The sequence below is a fragment of the Elephas maximus genome, chromosome 13, assembly GCF_024166365.1.
Source record: "Elephas maximus indicus isolate mEleMax1 chromosome 13, mEleMax1 primary haplotype, whole genome shotgun sequence".
NCBI lineage: Eukaryota > Metazoa > Chordata > Mammalia > Proboscidea > Elephantidae > Elephas > Elephas maximus.
Window position 1 is genome coordinate 79,198,420 of NC_064831.1, and position 26,769 is coordinate 79,225,188.

The 26,769-nt window shown below is 40.6% G+C and overlaps 1 protein-coding gene across 6 annotated transcripts in view; it reads right to left on the reverse strand.

Moving 5' to 3' along the window:
- AGBL1 (AGBL carboxypeptidase 1) overlaps window positions 1-26,769 on the reverse strand; it is a 1,130,253-nt gene that overhangs the window by 205,916 nt on the left and 897,568 nt on the right. The window contains exon 23 of one of the 6 annotated variants that reach the window (XM_049905908.1): window positions 831-11,039. The exons of the other annotated variants lie outside the window; for them this stretch is intronic. Within the exon in view, the coding sequence (XP_049761865.1) occupies window positions 11,030-11,039 (10 nt within the window). The 3' untranslated portion in view covers window positions 831-11,029. Of the gene's footprint in view, window positions 1-830; window positions 11,040-26,769 lie in introns of those variants that run through there. 6 annotated transcript variants of the gene reach the window in all.

Below are 26,769 nucleotides of genomic sequence, written 5' to 3' on the forward strand. Positions count from 1 at the left end.
AGAGAACACGTTGAATACCAAATATACTTCTAGAAGGAGTGTTCCTAGGTTTCAGGGTTCAGGTTTCCCTGTGTCTTAGAAGGTTTTCAAGAAAATTCTAGGCCTGTCTAGTCATTTATTTCCTAAGGTGTACTATTTGCAAGAATATGAAAACTGGAGAAATTTTTTAAAAGTTAGATATCCTTATTTGAATCGTATGTCAATAAACTCAAATGCCGCTTTACATGATTTTAAACATTTCACAGTTTTGTGGTGTACTTATTGCTACCTAATGCCCATAAAGGGGTCCCTAGATATATATCCACCACCATTCTGTCAGTTTGTCACACCGTGATGGCTTGTGTGTTGCTACAATGCTGAAAGTTACACCTCCAGTATTTCTAATACCAGCAGGATCAACCATGGTAGGCAGGTTTCAGCAGAGTTTCCAGACTAAGACAAACTAGGACTAAAGGTCTGGTAGTCTACTTCCAAATATTAGTCAACGAAAACCCCACAGATAACAACAAAATCTTCTGACTCACTTGCTTTGAACTTGTCATTGGGAGGGATCCATCACAAGAGGAGGGCATCATGTTTGGTGAAGTAGAGGGCCAACCAGGGCATGGGAGACTCTCAGTGAGATGGATTGACACAATGGCCACAACAATGGACTCAAACATGCCAGTAATTGTGAGGACTGCAGAAAGGTTTGTTTTGTTGTACATAAGGTTGTCATGAGTCAGAGGTGACTGTACAGTAGCTGACAGTAATAACAGGAAATAGGATCCATAACCAAAAATAATAATAATAATAACAAAGAGGTAAGTAAAATAACACCCTATCAAATAATATAATTCCAATTATTTCATGGTGGTGCAGGTGTTCACTAAAGAGAAAATGGCCACCGGATAGAGATTAGTAAACAAGCATGATATTGGTTACTGTGTGATGAGAAATGAGAATAATTAAAAATTGCTTGATGCTCCGAAAAGGAATCTGCTATTCTGAGAAGCCCAGACTCATGAATGTATTAAGCTGCATTTCATACCTGGGTAATTATATAGATATTTTTCTCTTCTTCATTGAAACCTTAATTTTCCGATCTAAACACTGCCAGTTACATGGTAATTAATCTTTGAACTTTTTGATGACTTCAAGTATTATTAAGCAATAATTTGCAGAACCATTTCATTACAAGGTAATGATTAGTTTTATATGCAGTTCCCCAGAACTTCTCATCTAAGAATTTCAAGATGGCTAACATTCAAGATGAACACGCTGGGACTTTTTTTTGGTGTCCAAAATCAGGAAAAAAATAGAAGTGAAGGGTGAAGGTCAGAGGAATACTTATTTTATTTCCCCAATTTCCTGGAGACTTTAGGATTCTCCTAGAGCAAGAATTCTAGAATTCAGCTAATTCAGTCATAATGTTGGATGCCATGTTTTCATCTGATGAACTACTCTGAAATCAAGAAACAGTACGAAGGAATAAATGTTCATGAAATTATTGAGTACGTGAATCGTTCTGAAATAAAGAGATTACCTTTTGTGCAATTGCTTAGTCAGGATTAGTCTCTTAGCAAGACAACCCAGACATTGTTTTTGTCTAACCCATTGCCATGTGCTCATGCAGTTCTGAAGAAATCAAAGATAAGTATATTCAATACCAGGAAAAAAAAAAAAAAAAGCTGCCTAAGCACCTCTGCCCATAATGATGGGCTCCAGAAAGTTATGGTCATATTAATATACAAATAAAAGGAACCAGAGAGGACACTCAGACTGGATAAGACTCTGAATTAACAGTCCAGCTCCAACCTGGACCCTGAGTGCTAGCAAAACACGCTGGTATAGATGAAATATGTCCCCAAAAGGAAGACTCACCTCATATACATAAATTTATTTTTGGATTTATTTTTCCCTACGACCCCAAGATTCCTAAGTAAACACAATTCTTCCTCAACTCCTCATAGTGGAAATCTCCCCATTCCAGAGGGTTAGATAACACAACAACAATAACAAACGAATAACACTAGCAACAACAACTGAATACCTTGTCTCACAACTATCACTTCACTATGCCCTCCAATAAATGTTAGGACTCAACCTAGCAGATCTAAGTGAAGGTCTGGGATATCTGGATATGCTATTCAGCATATATGTAGCATAAATAGGACAAGGTGCTTAAATTTTCTACCTTTCAATTTTCTGAGGGGTAAATTTGAGCAAGTAATATTTATCTTACATGTTTATTGCTGTTACAGAGTAGTGGCCCATTCATAGGGTGGTAACTAATTTTAAGAACAAGGAAAACAGGGTCTTCTTGACTCAAATTTCTAAGTGTCTTGTTGTTAGTTGATGTCAAGTCAGCTTTGACTTAGGATGACCTTATGTATAACAGAACAAAATGTCAACTGATCCTGTGCTATCTCCATGATCTTTGATATGTTTGATCCCGGTGTTGTGGCTAATGCATCAACCCATCTCATTGAAAGTTTTCCTCTTTTTTGCTGACACGCTGTACAAACATGATGTCCTTTTCTAAAGACTGATTTTTCCTAATGATGTATCCAAAGTAAGTGAGCCAAAGTCTTGCCATCCTCACTTCAAAGGAATACCCTGGTTTTATTTTTTCTAAGACTGGTTTTTCCATTCTTCTGTCTTCCTTTTTTGTTGTCCAGCTTTCTCATGTATATGAGGCAATTAAAAAGAAAACTTGGGTCAGGCACACTGTAGTCATCAAAGTGACATCTTTGTCTTTTTAGAACTTTAATGAGGTCTTTGGTCACAAATTTCCCAATACAATACATCATCCGATTTCTTGACTGCTGCTCTCATGGTGTTGATTATTGAATGAAATAAGTGTAGAATGAAATCACTGACAACTTCGTATTCTTCACCATTTATCATGATGTTGCTTTTTGGTCCAGTTCTGACGATTTTCATTTTCTTTACATTCAGGTGTAATGCATACTGAAGACTGTAGTCTTTGACCTTCATCAGTAAGTACTTCAAATTGTCTAGGGATAATAATTCTCTTGGAATGAAGAAAGAGGCTATTTTAGCAGCTCTGTGTAATTTGTTTATGTAATTCTTAAAATATAATTTAGGCTTTACATACATTAAGATTAGCTCACTCAAATTTATTCCAACACACTTGTAGCATGCTTTCCAGCTCTCTTAAAGCTGAAAAGTGAAAGTCTACATTTCCCAGACTCCCTTGCATACAGGGTTCCATGGGTAATCTGGCTTCCATCAAGCAGATGCTCTCACTCAGAAGTTTGAAGGCAGAAGTAAATGTGATGAAGCAGTCAGTGCCTTCATGGCTCTTCAGGCAAGCATGTGGTGGAGGCAGTTGTTTTTTCTGCAGAAATTGTAGTGGAAGTTCTGTGTCGTGGTCTACAGTCTAATGGTACCAAGGGACTGCAGAGGCAGCCTAAGGATTTCCAATGGAACAGTCTCATGGAGTGGTTGGTCATTTCTCCTGGCTGCATTGCTCATGGCTGGGTAGCATCCAAATTAAGTTATCTGAACCTCCAGGAAAATTTGTAAGCTAACTAATTGCCTGTAATAAATGTCTTGGTGCCTAACCTGGAAGCTTGACTAGTACATTAGCAAAATATCATTTGACAGCAAGGTTGTATCAAGAAAAAGCAGCTTTGTCTCACATCAAACTGCTGATCTTATCCTGAGCCCTCCACCTCCACTGACTTCCTTCTTCTATTACAGGTTGGTCCAGGTCTGGTCCTTATCCATTTTGGTGTTGGATCTCTCTCTCTTTCCTGTGCTTAAATATGATGTGAAACTGACTTCAAGGTCCTTGGCTCTAGAAAAGCATCTACACTGATTTTTTTTTTTCCCCTGCAGACACTCTGCCATTTTGCCATCAGAAATATTTAAGCAGGGCCTTTTTGTCCTGACCCATCTCAATGATGATTAGCTGAAGGGATCACATAGTAATCTGAGATGTTTGGGCCAAATGGAGAGATCAATAAAGAGCGAGCTATCAGCAATTAGCAATCGCCTGGTGCCTTTTTTATTTATCAGAGTGGGCAAGTTGAGATGCCTGCAGGATAGCAGCTTTCTGGCATGAGAAAGACAAACAAGAGGAGGGAAAGAAGAGTCAGTACTGTTCTTTTTTTGGAAATTACCCTGTTTTTTCCATTTCATTCTTAGAGCTTCAAGGCCCTCAGTCCTCTGTAGGCCACACATTATCGAGGTGTGAAAAGCAACCTGGCGTGCTGGAGCAGCTCGGCTCGGGGCAATGAGAACAGGAGTGTGCACCTCTGAAACATAAGTTTAAGTGAGGCCTTTATGATGCGGGGGTGTAGTCCTTTGTGAGTCATATGTTGTTGTTGTTAGCTGCTGTTGAGGTGGCTCCAACTCAAGGTGACCCTCTGCACTATAAAACAAAATGTTTCCCAGTCCTAGACCATCTCCATAATTGTTGGTATGCTCAAGCCCATTGCTTTGGCCACTGTGTATTCTGAGAGTCTTCCAACCTAGGAGGATCCCTGGTGGCGCAGTGCTTAAAGCACTCGGCTGATAACCAAAAGGTTGGTGGTTTGAACCCACTGGTCATTCTGCGGGAGAAAGATGTGACAGTCTGCTTCTGTAAAGATTTACAGCCTTGGAAATCCTATGGGGCAGTTCTACTCTGTCCTGGGTTGCTATGAGTCAGAAGCAACTCGAGAGCAGTGATTTTTTAGTGGGTTTCCAACCTAAGGGGTTCATATTCCAGCACTATATAGAGCAATATTCTGTTATGATCCATAGCGTTTTCATTGGCTAATTTTTAGAATTAGATAGCCAGGCCTTTCTTCTTGTCTGTCTTACTCTGGAAAAAAATCTGCTGAAATCTGTCCTCCATGGATAATCCTGCTAGTATTTGAAATACTGGTGGCATGGCTTCCAGCAACACACATAGCAATACAGAAGCTACCACAGAATAACAAAATGACAGATGAATGATGGGTGAGTCATACAGGAAATGCCATTTAGTGAGCTTTGCTATATGTCTAGCACTGGGCTAGGTGCTACAAATACTCCCTGTAATGTAATCTTCAAAAAACGCTATGGTAGGAATTTTTATGTGCACTTCACAGGTGAGAACACTCAAGTAGTTGAATGACTTTCCTAAGAATATACAGCCAGAAAGCTGTTAAAATTCAAACTCAGGGATGTCTGATTTCCAGAGTCCATGTTCTTTCCCGCTGCACTGCCTCTCAGAGGCATCACAGCTAAGTCAGCACTATATATTTAACTCTCGTTGACTCTGGGAGGTCCACTTGGTAGTGAGAAAGACCCAGAAGGCCCTTCATTCCTGATCTATAAAAGAGGGCTTGGCAAACTTTTACTGCAAAGGGTAAGATAGTAAATATTTGTGACTTTGTTGACCATATGGTCCCTGCTGCAACTACTCAGCTCTACCTAGTAGAGTCAAAACAGTCATACATAAGATGCAATCGAAAGGATGTGACTGTGTTGCAATAAAGCTTTATTTAAAAAAGAAGGTAGTTGACTGGATTTGGCCCATGAGCTGTAGTTTCCGATCCTTACTCTAAAACCAAGCAAAGCCTTTTCAGCATTGTGTGATCTGCTAGGTGGTATGAACTAGAAAGACTTTAGAACTCTGAAGCCATAGCTAAATTTTTGGCCATTGTTAAAAATTCTTGTCATGTCCTGAGTATGAGTTGCATGTGGTCAGAAGCATTTTGGATGGTGGCACACAAGAAGCAAGCAATACAGCTTTCATCTTTGACCCTTGCACTTGTTTGATCCCAAAGGATAATGCGACCAACTACTTCAGGTTTCAGAGAGTTCACTTGGGGCTTAGAGACAATCCTTTATGATAGAAATGAAAGGACAGAGTGTGTTATACTCAAAGTCCAATGACATTTACCTTTCTGACAGACCAAATGTCCAGTCAACCAGCTTGCCTCTTCTCTTTTTCCTATGCGAAGTAGAACAAATGCGGGCTTTCTGGATCAGAAGGAATGAGGGGGAAATGCTGGTTCCAGCAGTCACTTTTTCGTATGATCTTGGGCATATCATCTCATTCCTCTGAGCCAGGTTTATGCACCTTTACTTGGAGAGTATTATGGATTGAATTGTTATGAATTGTGTCCCCCCAAAATATGTGTCAACTTCGTTAAGGCATGATTCCCAGTATTGTGTGGTTGTCCTCCATTTTGTGATTGTAATTTTATGTTAAGGAGGATTAGCGTGGGATTGTAACACCCTTATCCAGTCACATCTCTGATCCAATGTAAAGAGTTTCCCTGGGGTATGGCCTGCATCACCTTTTATCTCTCAAGAGATAAAAAGGAAAGGGAAGTGAGCAGAGAAGGGGGACCTCATGCCACCAAGAAAGCAGCACTGGGAGCAGAATGTGTCCTTTGGACCTGGGGTTCCTGTGCAGAGAAGCTCCTAGTCCAGGGGAAGACTGATGACAAGAACTTTCCTCCAGAGTCGACAGAGAAAGCATTTCCCTGGAGCTGACACCTTGAATTTGGACTTCTAGCCTACTAGACTGTGAGAAAATAAATTTCTGTTTGTTAAAGCCATCCACTTGTGGTATTTCTGTTACAGCAGCACTAGATGACTAAGACAGACAGAGAATATAATGACAATGGGTGCCATGCTGGACTATTGTGAAAATGTAGTCAGTTCACACATATAAGAAGTCTCCGGCGTAATTCTGGGCACATGGTTAACACAGGGTGTTTTCTTACTCTGGTGAAACTGAGATGCCGAATATTCAATAAGGCAGTCTTGTGTTTTCTTCCTGGCTTTTTTTTTTTTTTTGAGACCAAGCAGAAAGTAGGCTGTTTATCAGCCAGATGCCTGTGCTGGAGTAGATGGGGATGGACAATGCCCTTCAGATGGGAAAGATGAACTCTGAAACACGACACTGGAGCCAAATCTCAAACAAGCCATTGCAGAGTCATCATATACTCTAGCCCAGGTAATGGGAGCTTCGGGGAATGTTCAGGGTGCCTTTATTTCAAGGATGAGCATTACTGAGTGTTCCACAAAATTCCAGCCCCTCTCTGGAAGCCCAGAATGCTTTATAAAAGATGGGTTGTCAGACATCACAACAGGGCTCAGCCAATCAGCCTTCATCAAGGCAACGATTTGTCTCCCCTCATTTCTCCTTTTCTTACCACCCAGGGATGAAGGTAAACACAGGTAGTCGAGGGGAACTGATGAGCTGGCAATTAAAGCTGAGGGTTCCAATTGCAGCTGAAGGGCCAGAGTGGACCTTGTAGCTGTTAGGGCCAGGGGGACGAAATTTCAAATTAGAAGAGCTGTCCGCTGCAGATGACCTTTAGCAGATGGCCTTCAGGACCTGGACTTAAAGCTGATTAATTGATTGCTCCCCTGGGTGCCAAGTCTACCACTTCTTTCCCCTTCTGGCAGTTTTCTTGCTTTCTGGCAGGTGCTGGCCCACAGGTGGCCCTCTAATTAGGAACTTTTTGTGATATGTTGTTGACATAGTTTGTCATGTTCATTTTGGGGCTCTGTAAAAAGTATCTGCTCAAATTCCTGTGGACAGCCCTGTGTTTGGGGTTGAAAGACAGGAGCTAAGCCCATCCAGCTACCCAGGAAATACACAAAAGCTTTCTGTTCTATGGGAATTCACTAGGTATATATCTAAGGGCTGACCAGGTTTTGTACATTACTGAACACTGGGTTGGGAAAAGTACACTGACTTGGAAGTAGCAAATATGAGGCCCTGCATGCTGTTTCCATCAAGTTCATTTATTCTGTGGGTCTCAGATTTCTCCTGATAATGGGAACGCATGTTCACAATACTTTTTTAACTCCCAGGATAAATGTTTTGTTATGAACATTCTTATTGCGATTAAAAATCATAGAAGGAATGGAAAATTCTATAGACTACAGGTAGTTCCCAACTTATAATGGGGCTCTGTTCGTATGGTTCCATTGTAAGTTGGTTCTGACAGAAGTCAAATACCTCTTTTTGTTTCATTATTATTGCCTTTTATTACCAGTATCTTATAAATATGATCTCTATTTATCTTTGGTGGTTAGAAACATTACATATAAGCTTACAGATATATTTTAATACATACATAAAATATATACATACATATCACTAACGATAAACTGGACAAAAAATAAAAAGTACTGTGTGTTGTAACTTGAACACTTCATAAGTTGGGGACTACCTATACTTTCGATTCATTGGAAAGAGTTAAGTAAAAAGAAAAAAATGAAGTACGGTTACTGTCTTAATTTTTTACATAAAGTGACACAGACATGTGAGGCTAGGTTGGGAATATTCGGCAGCAGCATTTAGCATGGGTTATTTGGTTATTTTGCCTATAGATTTTGCATCTCACCTATACTTCTGCCTTTTTTTAGTGATTGGGACCATGAAAGTTTCTTCTCTCATGAAGTTGCTTTTTGTGGGTTCCAGGAGCCTTGCAGTATTGCAGGAGCTGCTACTACAGGAGAAATGTAATACATTTCCTAAGTACTTGTTAAATTGAATTGAAAGCGTACTGAATTTTTTTGACAGGAGAAGCCTTCAACCATAGAAGATTAAGACGGAGCTGTCATGAGAGTGAACTGCTGAATTCCTCGTTCACTCTATTACATATTTTATGCTGATCCTTCACCCCCAAACTGGTATTCTAAAGGAGACTATTTCCCATGGCTATCCACAAAATATAACAGGATCCCTAAAAGTGAATAGAATCCAAAAGTTCATCTTGTATGACTCAGTGTTCTAGAACTGAAGTTCAAGCTGCAAGTTTGCCCCAGGGCACTAGCTTTCAGGTCCTGCAGCTGTCCACCAGCTCCAGAGAAAGATTTAGAGAACAGGGACTGGAGAAAGCAGGCATCTCCAGAGGCCTTGGCAAAATACAATTCTGTGTGTATGTGTGTGGGTATGTGTGTGTGTGTGTGGGTGTCGTCATGTGTATCTGTGTGTGTCTGTGTGAGTATCTGTGTGTGCTTATGAGAGTGCCTGTGTTTGTTTGAAGGAGAAAAAAAAACACATCCACGGCTTCCTTTCTATTCAGCTGGTGAAAATAATAAGCCACTCAGCTCCTTTTCTCAAGCTGACTGAGTCATTCTAATGCCTTGATGGGATACCATGTCTTGTATCTTTCTTCTGGAGAAACAGGGTGCTCTCCCTCCTGAGTTTCTGTGATCTTGGTGATTAGAAAATGACTACCAAGTGCAAAACGCAACTCTGTGTTCCTTCTCCAGAAGGTTTGGAAGCCCCTGGGATCTGTATTAAGTAATGAGAATGCATCAGTAGGACTAAAAATAACCACCACAAAAATGCCGTTATTCTTAAGTAATGCCCCACTTTAAGGAAGTCAGATAAGAGAGAAAGAGGAGACGATGAGAATCAGGGATGATGGTGTGTTCCTGATGAAAAGGTATGCTGTTGCTGAGTCTCCAGTGACTACTTTCATCACCAGGGACTATTCAAATGATTGGAGTCATTTAAGCAGAACTAAGAGCTGTACAGATAGATTTGAGGAGGCTTTTCAGAGCTACCCCCAGGGAAGGGTGAGATAGCTTATGGCCCCTATCATCAAGTAACTTTTACCTGGTCAAGTAAATATTTCCATTCTTTCAAAAGCACGGGGAAGTCTCTAAGTCTTTTGAAAACCACAACAACTTGCTTGCATTTTAAACCTCCCTCTCAGGATGGGCAATGTGGCAGTGTAGGTTGGCAGGGTCTGGACTGCAGTTTTGCATAGACCTGGATCATTGGCCAAGAGGTGTAATTTAAAGGCTCATTGCTTGCTTCCCCAGTAGCTTTCTGAGAGGCTGGAGTCAGGTTCATTTGTATTCAGCTGTTTGCCCCCATAATGGGATCATCTAGAAATCTGCATGAAATATCCAAAAAACCCAAACCCATTGCTGTCATGTTGCTTCTGACTCATAGTGACCCTACAGGACAGGGTAGAACTGCCCCATAGGGTGTCCAAGGCTATAATCTTTATGGAAGCAGACTACCACATCTTTCTCCTGGCATGAAATGCCAGGCATAGAAAATTTCAACAATCTGGCAGCTACTATCAAAGTCAAAGTAGAAACTGCCATGATGGGTATTTGGCTGAAACGTGACTTATTTGATTCCTATCTCAATCTCTTACCCCAGTTGAAAATGGGAGTCTGTGTTCTGTTACATTCGTGTCCCTGGCAGAATAATTCCTCTTCGCTGGATCACCTGATATTCCTTAACTAAAAAAGAGGGCCTATGGAAGTTCCTTCCAAAGTTTTCTTATTATAACCCAGAACCCTACATTAGGAGATACAACTCTGCTGGCAGTTGTGCTAGAAGTAGGCCTTTCAAGGAGCTGCATGCAGTGGCTTCGGGAGCCACGCTGCTGGCTCTGTAACTACACAGATTAATGGATTTAGAGGCCGAAGCTTTGACCTTGCACAGCATATTTGCTCTTCCGATCCCTGTTCATGTTCTTTCTTCTAGCTGTAATATTTTTTAGCTTACTTTCTACCTTCCAGATTTTGCCCAATATCACCTCTTTTGGAAAACCTGCCTTCAACTTCAAACTCCCCTGCTTGCAAGCAGGTGCCTCCACTTCCTTTTCTGTGAATTCTGCTTATCCTTGAGCCCCAAGCTCATCCTTGCCTTGGAGTCTTGCATTGCCCTTTCCTCTGGAATAGTCTCTTCCCAGGTTTAATATCCACCACTCGCCTGTCACTGTTTTACTGTGGTGGCTTACATGTTGCTATGATGCTGGAAGCCATGCCTCATGTATTTCAAATACCAACAGGGTCGCCCATGGTGGACAGGTTTCAGCAGAGCTTCCAGACTAAGGTAGACTAGGAAGAAAGACCTAAAATCCACTTCCAAAAATTAGCCAGTGAAAACCCTATGGGTCACAACAGAACATTGTCTGACTCAGAGCCAACTTGATGGCAGCTAACAACAGATCTCATGTGGCCAACTCGTTGCCATCACACCTGTCTCAGCTCAAACGTTGCTCTTCAGAGAGACCTCCTCTGACCATATCCATTGTGGTGGATCCACTTTCTATCACATTATCCTTAAAAAAAAAAAAAGTTCAGCACATTTGTCATTACCTGAATTAGCTTGTTTGTGAACCCATTTATTTAATGACTACTTATTGATGGCTGTGATTTTGTATATTATTTAATAGTTGTTTATTGACCATCTCATGCTATTAAAATATATATCCCAAGAGATCTTTCCTCTTTTGTTCACTGTTGTATCCTTAGTCTCCAGATCAATGTATAGCACATAGTAAGTGTTCAATAAATAGTTCACAAATGAATGATGAAATGAATGGCTCCAATACAATCCTATACTGAGTTCTATCAAAGCTTTATAACATAGTCTTGCAATGGTCTCTTTAGAGCAGAATCTCTCTGATAATATTGAGAGCTACTAAAGGTCAGGATCTGCTTCATCTTTGTGTTTATAACACAGCAACCTGGTCCATAGCCTGGCACATAGCATGTGCTCATTAAGTGTTTGCTGCATAAAATAACAACTGAGTTATTTATTCTTCACTGGTACAGAGAGTTTTGGCCAGGAGAAGAAGGAACTCTGCCTGGCTCTATCTTTCTCCCAACACTAATGTTGATGCTGTGCTTCCCACCTGAAAACATGCCCAGGGGAACAAGTCTATGGGATTGCTCAGCACAAGCTGTACCTGCCATACTCTCTCCCCCTACAACTCAGTGTCCCATCACTCAGGGGCTTCTAAGCCAAGGTTCTGAAACAAAGGTAAGTCCCATGAGAACCAATGATAACCTTTCCAGGCAATCTAGAAAATTTCAAAATCAGTGAAGAGAAGCCAAATCCCTTCACAACTATTAAGTCCCACGGTGTTCATAAACAAAATGCCTGACACACTCCTACAGTCTAAAACCTGTAGCGCCAGCAGTAATTTGCTGTTGACAGGTGCTGTTGAGTCAGCTCTGATTCACAGCAACCCTATGTAGTACAGAATGAAATGTTGCCTGGTACAATGTTCTGTTGTAATCCATAAGGTTTTCATTGGCTGATTTTCAGAAGCAGACCCCAGGTCTTTCTTCCTAGTCTGTCTTATTCCAGAAGCTCCTCTGAAACTTGCCCACCATGGGTTACCCTGCTGGTATGTGAAATACTGGTGGCATTGCTTCCAGCATCACAGCAAAATACAAGCTGCCACAGTACGACAAACTGACAGACAGGTAGAGAATCACTAGCTTAGCCCTTTCATTACTACATTTTTTTTCCTCCTTATTTTTTTGATGGCATGTGTTTGCAGTATTGGAATGCATGTTCACTAATTGAGTGTGTTTAGATTTTGGTTGGTAATAGAGATTTTGAGAAATATGATCTGGTAATACAAGGCACCAATGAGGTGAGTGGCACTGTGGCACAGGCAATCTATAGTATGACAATATGCCAATGAGAGCTATATAGATAATTTTTCGTGGGCACTTTTCCATTAGGTTACATGGGGAACCTCTTGTTTTCCAAATATGACACAGAAAAACCAAAACAAACCCATCAGGGCTCCCTAACTATCACACACACACACACAAACAAGAAAGCCATAATTACACTTGCAAGCCTTATCTAATGGAAACAAAGGGGAAAAAAGGCAAAAGTTTACAAAACTAACACATCCAGGCAGCATCACCTGAAAGAATGATCAACCTATGCAACAATGCTCCAATTCAGATCTGCTGAGCTTCATGCATTTTGAAAGGGACTTACCTTAATGGTTAACACTTTAGAACCAGAATAACACCTTACCTCTGAGGCCCAGAGGTATAAAAGTGGCTGGTATGCAGTTAATGGAATAGTAATGAAAGGGTTAGAACACTTGAACTGTTTCCCGTCTCTGGTGGCATGGCGGTTAAAGTAATCGACTACTAACAGAAAGGTTGGATGTACAAAACCACCAGTGGCTTCGAGGGAGCAAGATGTAGCAGTCTGCTTCCATAGAGATTTACAGCCTTGAAAACCCTATGGGGTCACTATGAGTCGGAATCAACTTGATGGCAGTGAGATTTTTGGAATAATAGTGAGCATTCTACCTTAAATGTAGTCCTGACTCCCTGTCTGAGTTTCTGCAACGGGAAACCAGCTGCCAGCATTCGTGCTCCACTGGGAGTAGCTCTCTGAGCTCTTGGTTGCCCTGTAACTTAGTTCTCCTGGGCTTAGTTGCCTGAATACACTTCTTGTGATTTCCTTCTAGCTTTGGGTTCTTTCCTGACATCCATGACACCCAAATTTTGCGGATTATCATAGTCACTACTAACATTTTAAAATGTGCAGATTCTTGCAAAACATCTCACAACATGGACGAATCTAGAGGGCATTATGCTGAGTGAAATAAGTCAATCACAAAAGACAAATACTATATGAGACCACTATTATTGTTGTTGTCATCAGGTGCTGTTGAGTCAGTTCCGACTCATAGCGACCCTATGCACAACAGAAAAAAAACACTGCCCAGTCCTGCGCCATCCTTACAATCGTTGTTATGCTTAAGCTCATTGTTGCAGCCACCGTGTTAATCCACCTTGTTGAGGGTCTTCCTCTTTTCCACTGACCCTGTACTCTGCCAAGCATGATGTCCTTCTCCAGGGACTCATCCCTCCTGACAACATGTCCAAAGTATGTAAGACGCAGTCTCGCCATCCTTGCCTCTAAGGAGCATTCTGGCCGCACTTCTTCCAAGACAGATTTGTTCGTTCTCTTGGCAGTCCATGGTATATTCAATATTCTTCGCCAGCACCACAATTCAAAGGCATCAACTCTTCTTCAGTCTTCCTTATTCATTGTCCAGCTTTCACGTGCATATGATGCAATTGAAAACACCATGGCTTGGGTCAGGTGCACCTTAGTCTTCAGGGTGACATCTTTGCTCTTCAACACTTTGAAGAGGTCCCTTGCAGCAGATTTGCCCAAGGCAATGCGTCTTTTGATTTCTTGACTGCTGCTTCCATGGCTGTTGATTGTGGATCCAAGTAAAATGAAATCCTTGACAACTTCCATCTTTTCTCCATTTATCATGATGTTGGTCATTGGTCCAATAAAATGTTTACACACAGAAAGAAACAATCCTTGATGGTTACGAAGGAGGGGAGGTATGGGAAGGGAAAGGCAGTAACTAAACAATAGATAAGTGGTAATTTTTGGTGAAGGGTAAGACAGTACACAATACTGGGGAAGTCAGCACAACTTGACTAAGATAAAGTCAAAGAAACTTCATAGATACATCCAAACTCCCTGAGGGACCAAATTACTGGGCTGAGAGCTGGAGACCATGGTCTTGGGGAACATTTACCTCAATTGTCATAACATAGTTTATAAAGAAAATGTTCTACATCCTACTTTGGTGAGTAGCATCTAGGGTCTTAAAAGCTTGTAAGCAGCCATCTAAGATATGTCTACTGGTCCCACCCCGTCTGAAGTAACAGAGAATGAAGAAAACAAAGACACAAGGGAAAGATTAGTTCAAAGGAGGGATCAGTCCCTTGAGAAGGCCATCATGCTTGGTAAAGCTGAGAGTTATCAAAAAAGAGGAAGAACCCACCCCTTTGGGAGCAAGGAAGAATGAAGAAAACCAGAAGTGCAAGAGAATGATTAGTCCAAAAGACTAATGGACCACATCTACCACACAGCCTCCACCAGACTGAGTCTAGCACAACTAGATGGTGCCTGGCTACCACCACCAACTGCTCTGAGAGAGATCATAATTAAGGGTCCCAGACAGAGCTGGAGAAAAAAGTAGAACAAAATTCTATCTCACAAAAAAAGACCAGACTTACTGGCCTGACAAAGACTGGAGAAACCCCGTGAGTATGGCCCCGGGCATCGTTTTAACTCAGTACTGAAGTCACTCCTGAGGTTCACCCTTCAGCCAAAGATTAGACAAGCCTATAAAACAAACAACAACGACAACAAAAAAACACGCAGTTCAACAATGTATATGAAATTAAATGGGCACACCAGCCCAGGAGCAAGGACTAGAAGGCAGGAGGGCACAGGAAAGCTGGACAAACGGAAATGAGGAACTCGTGGTTGAGAAGGAGAGAGTGTTGACAAGTCATGGAGTTGGCGATCAATGTCACAAAACAATAAAACAATGTGTATTAATTGTTTAAAGAGAAACTCATTTGCTGTGAAAACTTTTATCTAAAGCACAATAAAAAAAGAAAGAAAATAAATAAATAAAATATGTAGATTCCTGTGCCCAGACTGATTGAGTCAACATGCTCTCTAAGGGACTCTAATGGTCAGCCAGGCTTGTGAAACACCGACTTATACCACACTTCCTCCTAATTCTCTCTCTCCATCTCCCACATAGCAACCTAATTCTCCTACTAACAGCAGTCACCTGGCCTGAGTGTTTTTTCCCTAGGGGTGGGTCTTGGCTCTTCTTTCTCCTCCTGGTCCTTGGACCTCAGAGGTATGATTGGGTGACAGTGACCTTATGAAATGAGGAAGGTCTCATTCTGAAAACATTAATTCATTTGTATCATGGGATCTTGCCTGAAAAAATGATAACTCTCCTCTTAAACCAGAAGTATTATCATTATTTGTAAGACTAGGGGTTGAAAAGGCACTTGGGAAAATAACAAGAATTGATAAGCTGATTTTTTTTAATAAACTTTTTATTTGGGAATTATTTTAGTTTTACAGAAAAGTTGCAAAGATAGTACCTAGTTCCTGTAGTAATCTGAGTGAAAAAATGCTTTAGCAGTCATTATTTTCCATTAAAGTCAGACACTATTTGACCAATGAGCTGGAAGGATCCAAATGACTTGAAGGAACTTGGGTCAGATTTACCCAAAGACTATAATATTCCAGAACATTCTATAGGCCAAAGCAGCTAATTAACCTTGCTCCAAGTATAACGCTATAAATCTCAGAAGCCACAGCTACCTTTGAAACTAGATTCAGGTAATGACGGGACAATATATAAAGACTATAAACCCTATTAAGCACTAGACTCAGTGTGAACCAAAGTCTAACTAGAACTAGTTGCTGTTGAGTCAATTTTGACTCATGGTGACCCCATATATGCAGCATAGAACTGCACTTCATAGGGATTTCAAGGCTGTGACCTTCCAGAAGTAGATCACCAGCCTTTCTTCCAAGGTACTTCCAAGTAACTTCAAAGCTCCAGCTATTCATTTAGTAATAGTAGTCGAGTGTGTAATCGTTTGCTTCATCCTGGAAATCCTAAGGTCTGTTGTAGTCTTCCTAATGTGTAGTCAATGGAATTGACGAAGAAGCAGAATCCTGAACCCCAGAGCAACTAAAGCAAAACTTCTTAGGATGGAACCTGAGCCTCTGCATTTTTAACAAGCTACCTGGGAATTTTTATTCACTGTAAGATTTAAAAACAATCGGGGAAGTAAATATACTCTGGCAAGCTGAAATAAATGTTAGCTATTATTTCTTGAATTTGCATAACCGCATTGCCTGTTTTCAGTCCAACAGTTCACAAAGCAAATTAACTTTCTGGCTGTATTTTTCCTGAATCCCATCAGTAGGTTGCCTCTGTGGGGAACAGAATGCTTGATGCAATGTTATTAATATTATTATTAATATTTAACATGCATTAAGAGCTTGCAATGTGCAGGCTCTGTCCTAAACACTTTATATAAGTTATCTCATATGAAATTAATGACACCCATTTATGGCAAGTCATTGTGATTATTCATATATTACACATGGGGAACTGAGGTTAAGAGACTGTGCAAGGTTGCACAGCAAGTAAAATTGGGAGCCAGTATTTAAACTCATATCACTCAGACCTCAAAAACCATGTTCTCACCTCTGCTCCAACACTGTCCCTCCCCTATGCTAAGAGTCTAATTTTTTTAGCAAAATGGGACAGAGCCCCCAGAACCTCACAGTGGGTTCCTCTGATTGTAATTTTAAAGTAGAGATGCTAAGAAAGCTTATGGCAGGCAGTAGTGCACCTTAGGGACAGGACCAGGCTGTCACGAATGGAAGACACTGTCATGCACACAGACCACACACTCTTCATGGTCTCTGGCTGTGAAGAAAAGGAAGACTATTTCTACCCCAAAGGGGAAAGAAAAAGTAAAAACAAATGGAAAAGTTTGCTTCACACTATAGACATCCCTTCTAGAGAGCTCTTGTTGTTAGCTGCCCTGGAGTTGGCCCTTGACTCATGTCAACCCCATGCCCAATGGAATGAAATTCTGCCTGGGCCTGTGCCATCCCCACGATTGGCTGCCTATCAGAATGGTGTGATCCACAGGGTTTTCATTAGCTGATTATCAGAAATAGACCTCCAGGCCTTTTTTCCTAGTCTGTCTTAGTCTAGAAGCTCTGCTGAAACCTGCACAGCATCATAGCACCATGCAAGCCTCCACTGACCAATGGGTGGTGGCTACACATGAGCTGCTTTGGCCAGAAATCAAACCTGGGTCTCCTGCATGGAAAATGAGAATTCTACCAAGGACCCCATTTGTTGCTGGTCAGTATTAATACAGAAAGAGGCACATGTGTCTGTAGAGGAAAATAAGAAAGAAAACAGAGTAGAGTATAAGAACTTAGTTTTAGGACTCATGGTAGTGGAATGTACTAGCATCTAAAAGGATTAACAAGAAGGGGAGGTAGCAGCAGGGACACGAGGGAGAAAAACAATTAAAACAACTATTTCAGTCAGTGCACGAACTCTCTTAAAACAACTGGAAATCATCAGCAATTTGGAAGGAATGAAGCAATTTCATGGATTCCCTTGGGATTTAGCTGTTTTTCTCGGCCTTTTAACTAATTATGCATGCCATTGAAAAGATGTAACATCATTTAAACAAATGGGAAAAGAGCTTGGTTATTGCACGTTAAAACTAACTTCGCTTGAATCAAAAGCTGGCATGAGAAGTAGTTAGCTTTGGGGCTTGTCAACTTTAGCAACGACGCCTCTACTGTCTTTAATTCTTAAAACATTTCACTGCAGACCTTCATGATGATGAAATGCTTGCTTTACCATTCATTGTTTGGCAAAGTTCCAGTGAATCTCAATATTTATAAAAATACTTTGTAGGGCTAAACGCTAGTTTTTCTTCCTCTTCCCCTTCGACATGGTTCCCCTTGGTCTTCTCTAAATTTGCCTGTTATACTCAAACTGTAATGTCAACTTGAAGCAGAGATTAATGCAATTCTTATAGGATGATTCAAGATCAGCTTCACTCACAAATCAGTTACTAACCACCGTTCTCATATTTTTCAAACATCCACACCAAAGTAGGAAATGGTTGTTTCTGGATTTTGTTTCCAATTCCCCAAACAAGATCAGAATGGATTAGGTAGCATTTCAAACACGTTTGAAAAAATGGGAAGCAGCAAAATACTGCTCACTCTCTTGTATAGTTTATACTCCAATTGTCCTGGCTTTCCACTTGGGGAAAATTATACATCACAGAGCTAGAGAGCATATCTACCATTTGGCATAGAGTAATGTATACTCACTCAGACATTACATACAGAAGGTAGTATTGTCCATAAATCTATAAGGATTATTACCAAATAATCTTCAAGTAAAAAATAATAATGAAGATTGTGTAATGAGTCATAGCCCCTTGATAAGCATATTCCCATATAATGCCAGTGCTGATTTTTGAATGAATGGGGTTGTGAGATGGTGAATTTTGAGTCAGAATTTTTGAACATTAAAAAGACAATTAAGTCTAAAATTCATAATTGTGCCTCAGAGCCAGAGGACCTATGAATTGTCTTTGAGACAGGAGAAGAAAGAACCAGAAGAAACTCTTAAGTGGACATGAAAAGCCACAATTCTGTTAATAACTGACCAAAATTATAAAAAAAAAAAACCGTTGCCATCGAGTCGATTCCAACTCATAGTGACCCTACAGGACAGAGTAGAACTGTCCCATGCCGTTGCCAAGGAGCACCTGGTGGATTTGAACTGCCGCCCTTTTGGTTGGTAGCTGTAGCTCTTAACCACTATGCCATCAGGGTTTCTGTTAACAACTAAAGGAAGCTCAAAATATATAAAAATAAAATTTAGGACAGAAACCTTTTGTGGGTGATCTTCCTCTGGTCAGAATGTCACCATATCGACTTTTAACAACCACAGTTCTTTCAGCTTGAGAAACACCGAGCGTGTTCTTCCCTTTTGGTTCTCCATCTCCAGCTCTTTGCACATGTCATAATACTTTACTTTGTCTTCTTGAGCCACTCTTTCAAATCTTCTGTTCAGTTCTTTTACTTCATCAATTCTTCCTTTTGCTTTAGCTGCTCGACGCTCAACAGCACGTTTCAGAGTCTCCTCTGACATCCGTCTTGGTCTTTTCTTTCTTTCCTGTCTTTTCAGTGACCTCTTGCTTTCTTCATGGATGATGTCCTTGATGTCATTCCACAACTCGTCTGATCTGTCACTAGTGTTCAATGCGTCAAATCTATTCTTCAGATGGTCTCTAAATTCAGGTGGGATATACTCAAGGTCATATTTTGGCTCTCGTGGACTTGCTCTGATTTTCTTCAGTTTCAGCTTGAACTTGCATATGAGCAATTGATGGTCTGTTCCACAGTCGGCCTTTGGCCTTGTTCTGACTGATGATATTGAGCTTTTCCATCGTCTCTTTCCACAGATGTAGTCAATTTGATTTCTGTGTGTTCCATCTGGCGAGGTCCATGTGTATAGTCACCATTTATGCTGGTGAAAAAAGGTATTTGCAATGAAGAAGTCATTGGTCTTGCAAAACTCTATCATTTGATCTCCAGCATTGTTTCTATCACCAAGGCCATATTTTCCAACTACCAACCCTTCTTCTTTGTTTCCAGTTTTTGCATTCCAATCACCAGTAATTATCAATGCATCTTGATTGCATGTTCCGTCAATTTCAGACTGTAGCAGCTGATAAAATTCTTCTATTTCTTCATCTTTGGCCCTAGTGGTTGGTGCATAAATTTGAATAATAGTCATATTAACTGGTCTTCCTTGTAGGCGTATGGATATTATCCTATCACTGAGAGCGTTGTACTTCAGGATAGATTTTGAAATGTTCTTTTTGACGATGAATGCAATACCATTCCTCTTCAAGTTGTCATTCCCAGCATAGTAGACTATATGATTGTCCAATTCAAAATGGCCAATACCAGTCCATTTCAGCTCACTAATGCCTAGGATATCGATGTTTATGCATTCCATTTCATTTTTGACGACTTCCAATTTTCCTAGATTCATACTTCCTACATTCCATGTTCTGATTATTAATAGATGTTTGCAGCTGTTTCTTCTCGTTTTGATCCATATCACACCCAGAAATGAAGGTACTGAAAGCTTGATTTCATCCGTGTCATTAAGGATGACTCTACTTTGAGGAAGCAGCTCTTCTCCAGTCGTCTTTTGAGTGCCTTCCAACCTGGGGGCCTCATCTTCCAGCACTATATCAGACAATGTTCTGCTGCTATTCATAAGGTTTTCACTGGCTAATGTTTTTCAGAAGTAGACGGCTGGGTCCTTCTTCCTAGTCTGTCTTAGTCTGGAAGCTCAGCTGAAACCTGTCCTCCATGGGCGACCCTGCTGGTATCTGAATACTGGTGGCATAGCTTCCAGCATCACAGCAACACACAAGCCCCCACAGCATGACAAACTGACAGACACGTGGGGGCTTCCCAAAATCGGATACTGAAGTGGCTAATAAAATATATAAATGCGCTATCATATTCTTCATTACTCCCCAGAAATATGCAAATTAAACCACAATTAGTAATGTTGGTACTCCCCATTAGAATGAATACAATAAAAAGAAAACAGCACTTGTGGGTTGGCAATGTGAAGCATCAGAATTCTCCACACGGTGCTGAAAAACTCTTTGACAGTGTCTACTAAAAGCTGAACATATGTGTCCCCTATGACTCAGTAATACTACACCTAAAGTTATACCCAAATAACAGTATGCACATGTTCATCAAGAGACATCTGCAATAATGTTCATAGCAACACTCTTCATAATGGCTCCAAACTAGAAACTACCTAAATGGCCATTGAGAGGTCAATAGATAATTGTGGAGTAGGCATAAAATGGAATACTATACAGCATGAAAATAAACAGGCTACAACTTTATGCAACAACATGGATAAAGCCTACAAAACCTAGGTTAAGCAAAAATAATCAGACTCAAAAGAATACATACTACATGATTTCATTTATATAATATTTAAAAATAGGCAAACTTCTCTGGTGTTTAATAATACGCATAGTGAAAAATCCCCGAGAATGGTAATGGCTGGAAGGAGGCATGAGGTGACTTCTGGAATGCAAATAATGTTTTGTTTCTTGATATGGGTTCCAGGTTCTTGGTCATGGTTACCCTGTAATCAGGCTTTACAGTTATTACATGCGTGCCTATTTGTATCTACGTTTCATGTTGATAAAAATTAGAAGAACACAAGCAGAAAAGAAATCAGATGGCTATTGTCAAATGCAACTGGGCACTTATTTTTCAGATAAAACATACGCCCAATAAATTATTAAGTGTGCAAAAGCTTTATGGAAAAAATGTAAAATTTTATCAAACTATTTAAAAGAAATCCTATCAATGAAAGCAGACACAACTGGATGGATGGCAGTTATTAATATCATGAAGACTAGAATTCTCCAAAAATTAATCTGAAAATTCAATGTAGTTTCTTGAAAAGCAAATTTTAAAATTCTTATGGAAACTGAAAAATAATGGCTAAGGCAATCTTGAAAATGATAGCATTTCACTTGCACACTAGCAAAAAGTAACTACATGAATATCATCACGTTTCAATGAGGATACAGCCCAGCAACTCTGCTTCTCAGTAGCTACCATGAAGAAATGTTCACACCAGAGAACAGATAGAGATAAACTTACTATGCCTCAGTAAAGGCAATACACATATATAAATGCTGGTTGTCCAAGCAGTGGGATACATGCAGCTACTAGAATGGACAGACTGAACCCATTTTTATCAACAGGGGAAATCTCAAGAGCATAGTCATATTGAGTGAGGAAGACAAGTTGGAAAATGATTGAAAAAAACAAGAAACCTATTGCTATCACGTCGGTTCTGGCTCATAGCTACCTTAGAGGACAGAGTAGAACCATCCATAGAGTTTGTAAATCTTTACAGAAGCAGACTGCCACAGGTTTCTCTGCTGGTGGGTTCGAACCACTGACCTTTTCATTAGCAGCTGAGCATTTAGCCACTGTGCCACCAAGAGTCTTGAAAATGATAAAGTATGATACAATTTCTAGAGGATATTAAAATGAACTATGTATTACCCTTATACATACCCGTTGCCGTCAAGTCAATTCTGACTCACAGCGACTCTACAAGACAGAGTAGGACTGCCCCATAGGGTTTCCAAGGAGTGCCTGGTGGATTCGAACTACCAACCTTTTGGTCAGCACCTGTAGCTCTTATCCACTATGCCACCAGGGTTTCCAAACTACATATTATTTGTGGAGATAGATCTATATATCTCTAATGTGGAGCAACTTTACAATGGAGGTTCGCTCTGAGATGTTAAGGATGGTGAAGAGAGACCAATGATAACTGTATCTTAAGTACTTAAAAAAGTGGCCTGGAACAAATAAAACACAAAGTTAACTTCATTTAATATTAGGGATGGGTACATAGATGTATGTTATATTATTTTCTGAACTTTTTAATGTATTTGAAATATTCACAATTAAATTTTAAAACCATTTTCATGGGCAATAATATCTTAAAAAAAAAAAAAAGTCTGGGTTGTGTTAAAAATGTAAGAATCTGCCACTGCAGAAGCTCTGGCCCATGAAGAGACCTACACATGAAATTTTAAGTAGAGTTTTGAATCATAACCTGCACTAAGCCTTTTTCATATTAGCCGCCCAGAAACGGGCTATGCCAAGTGATCCTTTGCTGGGGCATGAGATATTGATGGCTCCCTTCAAACAGCAGTGCAGCCTTGGATTTCTGTGCTATCTCTCACCACCCCAGAATTTAATCTAAGATGCACTAATAGATTTTCAGAGTTTCAGAGGATTCCTTTTTCTCCATGGATCAACTGAGCCCTATCATGTTGTCTCATCAAGAGAAGTTTACGGTCATCAGTAGACCACGGTGGGCTCTTGCATCTCCGATACCCTTCCTATATTTGATCACACTGTCCTATGGCCTTTAAGTCTATAACATCTGTGGAATCAACCCATTACTCCCAACGCCATGCTCTACCTTGCTTTCAGCCATCATCACCTTCTGTCTGGTATACTGCCACAGAGCTCTAAGTTGTCTGCCTGCTTCTAGCCCCCTTCTCTCCATGTTCCTCACTGATATCCTGATATTGCACAGACATGTTAAATCATGAGTTTAAAGTCTGTCTTACTCGTAAGCTTTACGAGGGTGGGAATCATACCTGCTTTATACATCATTGCATTCCCTGTTCTCAGCACAGTGACCAGCAGGGGCAGGTACTTGATAAGTATCTTCTGAATATGAAAGGATTTATGAAGATTTTCTAAAATATACACTGAGCATGCCTCCTTCCCAGGTCAAACTTTTCAGGGTTCACTAAAGGACACAATTCAATCTCCATTGCAAGGCATTGAGACCCTTGAGGATCTAGCCCCTGCTTATCTCTTCATCTCATTTCTTACGCTTCCATCTTAGCCCTCTAGGTCCCAAGCCACAGTGAATGAGTCATTCAAAAAATATACCCTGCTCATGTCTCCTGGCCTTGGTACCTATTGTTAACACTTAGCAGAAAACCGTCCTCTTCTTTTTCCTCAAGATAAATTTAATTTGCCTTAAACTTTACCTCCCACACTCATCGGCCTTCCATAATCCTTCAAAGACAGGGCCACCTACCACTTCCAGCTCTCTCTGCACTTCTAACCAACCAAAACACGTAGTTGCCATAGAGACGTTTCTGACTCATGGAGACCCTGGGTGGCACAATAGGTTAAGCACTACTACTACCTGAAAGTTTGGCAGTTTGAATCCACCCAAAGGCTCCTCAGAAGGAAGTCCTAGTGATCTACTTCCAAGAGATCACAGCCATTGAACACTGTATGGAGCACAGTTCTACTCTGACACACATGGGGCTGCCACGAGTCACTGAAACTTGTGCCTACCTAGTGTAGCAATCATCTCACTTCAATGAGGTTACTTTGTTGACCTATAGATTTTAAGTTTTTGATGGCACATACTCTGTATTGTTTATTATTGTACCCACAGTATATGAAAAATGTGGAATATCTGCTGAATGAATGAAGTAAAAGGCCAACCAAGGGTATATGATATATGAAAGTTTCCATTGTCCTTTTCTGTGTTACAACCACTCTGTTTTGGCCCTCAAACATCCTTTAACAACCTTGTTTAAAATTACCCATCATTGGATATTCCTGTGCCAGATGAAAAAAGCCAACAGTTTTGAATTAGTGGTGGGGGCAGAGGTCAGATCTGGGGATCTCATTGAGCTGTCAGGAATCCTGATCTGGGTGAGGGAGAAACACGGGCACAGATGGTGTTCAGAGTCAGGTTCAGTCTTTCTTGCTACTGTACAAGCCACTGTGATTTCTCACATTTGAAGTTCTTTCACAGGACTAAAGTTGCAGATGCTCCTGGTTACAGTTGCTAGGCAAAGCCTTCTGGGATGGAACCACCTGCCCTAATTAATACACAAATATTTCTGAATGTGGGTCATCGGGTCTTGCTGACACCCACATCTCTGAGAATAGATTTCTGTGGCTGTGCTGTCCCTCTCAGAGCCGACCAATTCATTTTCTCTGCCTTGTTAAATAGGTTCCCATCTGTCAGAGGCTTCCCTGTGGAGCCAGTATATTTCATCCCGAAACCCCATGGAGATAAGGAGTCTGGGAGAGATTCTTTTTGATACGCACCTAACTGCTCTGCCTTTGCCTTTTGCAGGAAATATAGAACCAACTAGTAGTGGTTGGGTCACATCAGGAGTGTAAAAAAACCAGCTTCTAGTTTTCTGCACACTCCACTCATTGGGTGGGTATTGACAGCCAATTTTTATGGGCTGGCTCCATGTATGGAACAGTTAGCTTCGCACAGAGAAACACTTAAATCCTATGGATCCTTCAAGACGTGGTTCACCTATCACCTCCTTCAGAAGACCTTTGCTTTCACCCTCAGGAGCTCCTTCTCTGAGCTATAAAACACAATACCATCAGTCAGAACAAAGCCAGGGGCCGACTGTGAAACAGACCATCAATTGCTCATATGCAAGTTCAAGCTGAAACTGAAGAAAATCAGAGCAAGTCCATGAGAGCTAAAGCACAACCTTGAGTATATCCCACCTGAATTTAGAGACCAACTCAAGAGTAGGTTTGACACCTTGAACTGTACTATCACATTGAATTGGGATATTCTTTTTCTACGTCTATTTCTCCATCTAGATAATTAGTTCCTCAAAGGTAAGAACCGACCCATTTTCAATTCTGTAACCCAGTCTAACACAGAGCACATACTCAATAAATAAATGCTGGTTGAACAGAACTAAATCATGGACAAAAAGCTGAATATAAATATGCTCTTGGTTCTAGACAAACTCAGGAAAATCTAAAACCAACCCTCCATTTTTTAAAGTATATATCTAGCTGCTTCTTACTGTGTGCTGTCGAGTAAATTCTAACTCATGGAGACCCTACATGACAGAGAAGAACTTCCCCATAGGGTTTTCTAGGCTGAATCTTTATAGGAGCAGATTGCCAGGTCTTTTCTCCTGCGTAGCCACTGGCAGGTTCCAACCACTGGCCTTTTGGTTATAGCAGCAATGCACTCCCCCACATGTCTGTCAGTTTGTCATAATGTGGGGGCTTGTATGTTGCTGTGAGGCTGGAAGCTATGCCACCAGTATTCAGATACCAGGAGGGTCACCCATGGAGGACAGGTTTCAGCTGACCTTCCAAACTAGGACAAACTAGGCAGTCTACTTCTGAAAAGGATTAGCCAGTGAAAATCTTATGATAGCAGCAGAACATTCTTTGATATAGTGCTAGAAGCTGAGTCCCCCAGTGTGGAAGGCACTCAAAAGATGACTGGGGAAGAGCTGCCTCCTCAAAGTAGAGTCGACCTTAATGACGTGGATGGAGTCAAGTTTTCAGGACCTTTATTTCCTGATGTGGCACAACTCAAAATGAGAAGAAACAGCTGCAAACATCCATTAAAAATTGCAACATGGAATGCATAAAGCATGAATCTAAGAAAACTAGATCGTCAAAAATGAAATGGAACGCACAAACATCGATATCCTAGGCTTTAGTGAGCTGAAACAGATTGGTGCTGGCCATTTTGAATCGGACAATCATATAGTCTACTATGCCAGGAATGACAACTTGAAGAGGAATTGTGTTGCATTCATCATCAAAATGAACATTTCAAGATCTGTCCTGAAGTATGACTCTGTCAGTGATACGATAATATCCATACACCTACAAGAAAGATCAGTTAATATGACTATTACTTAAATTTAGAAACCAACCACTGAGGCCAAAGATGAAGAAACTGAAGATTTTTATCAGCTTCTGCAGTCCGAAATTGATCGAACATCCAATCCGGATGCATTGATAATTACTGGTGATTGCGAAAGCTGGAAACAAAGAAGGACTGGTTGCTAGAAAACATGGCCTTGGTGACAGAAACAATGCTGGAGATTGAATGATAGAATTCTGCAAGACCAAGGGCTTCTTCACTGCAAATACCTTTTTTCACCAACATAAATGGTGACTATACACATGGACCTCACCAGATGGAACACACAGAAATC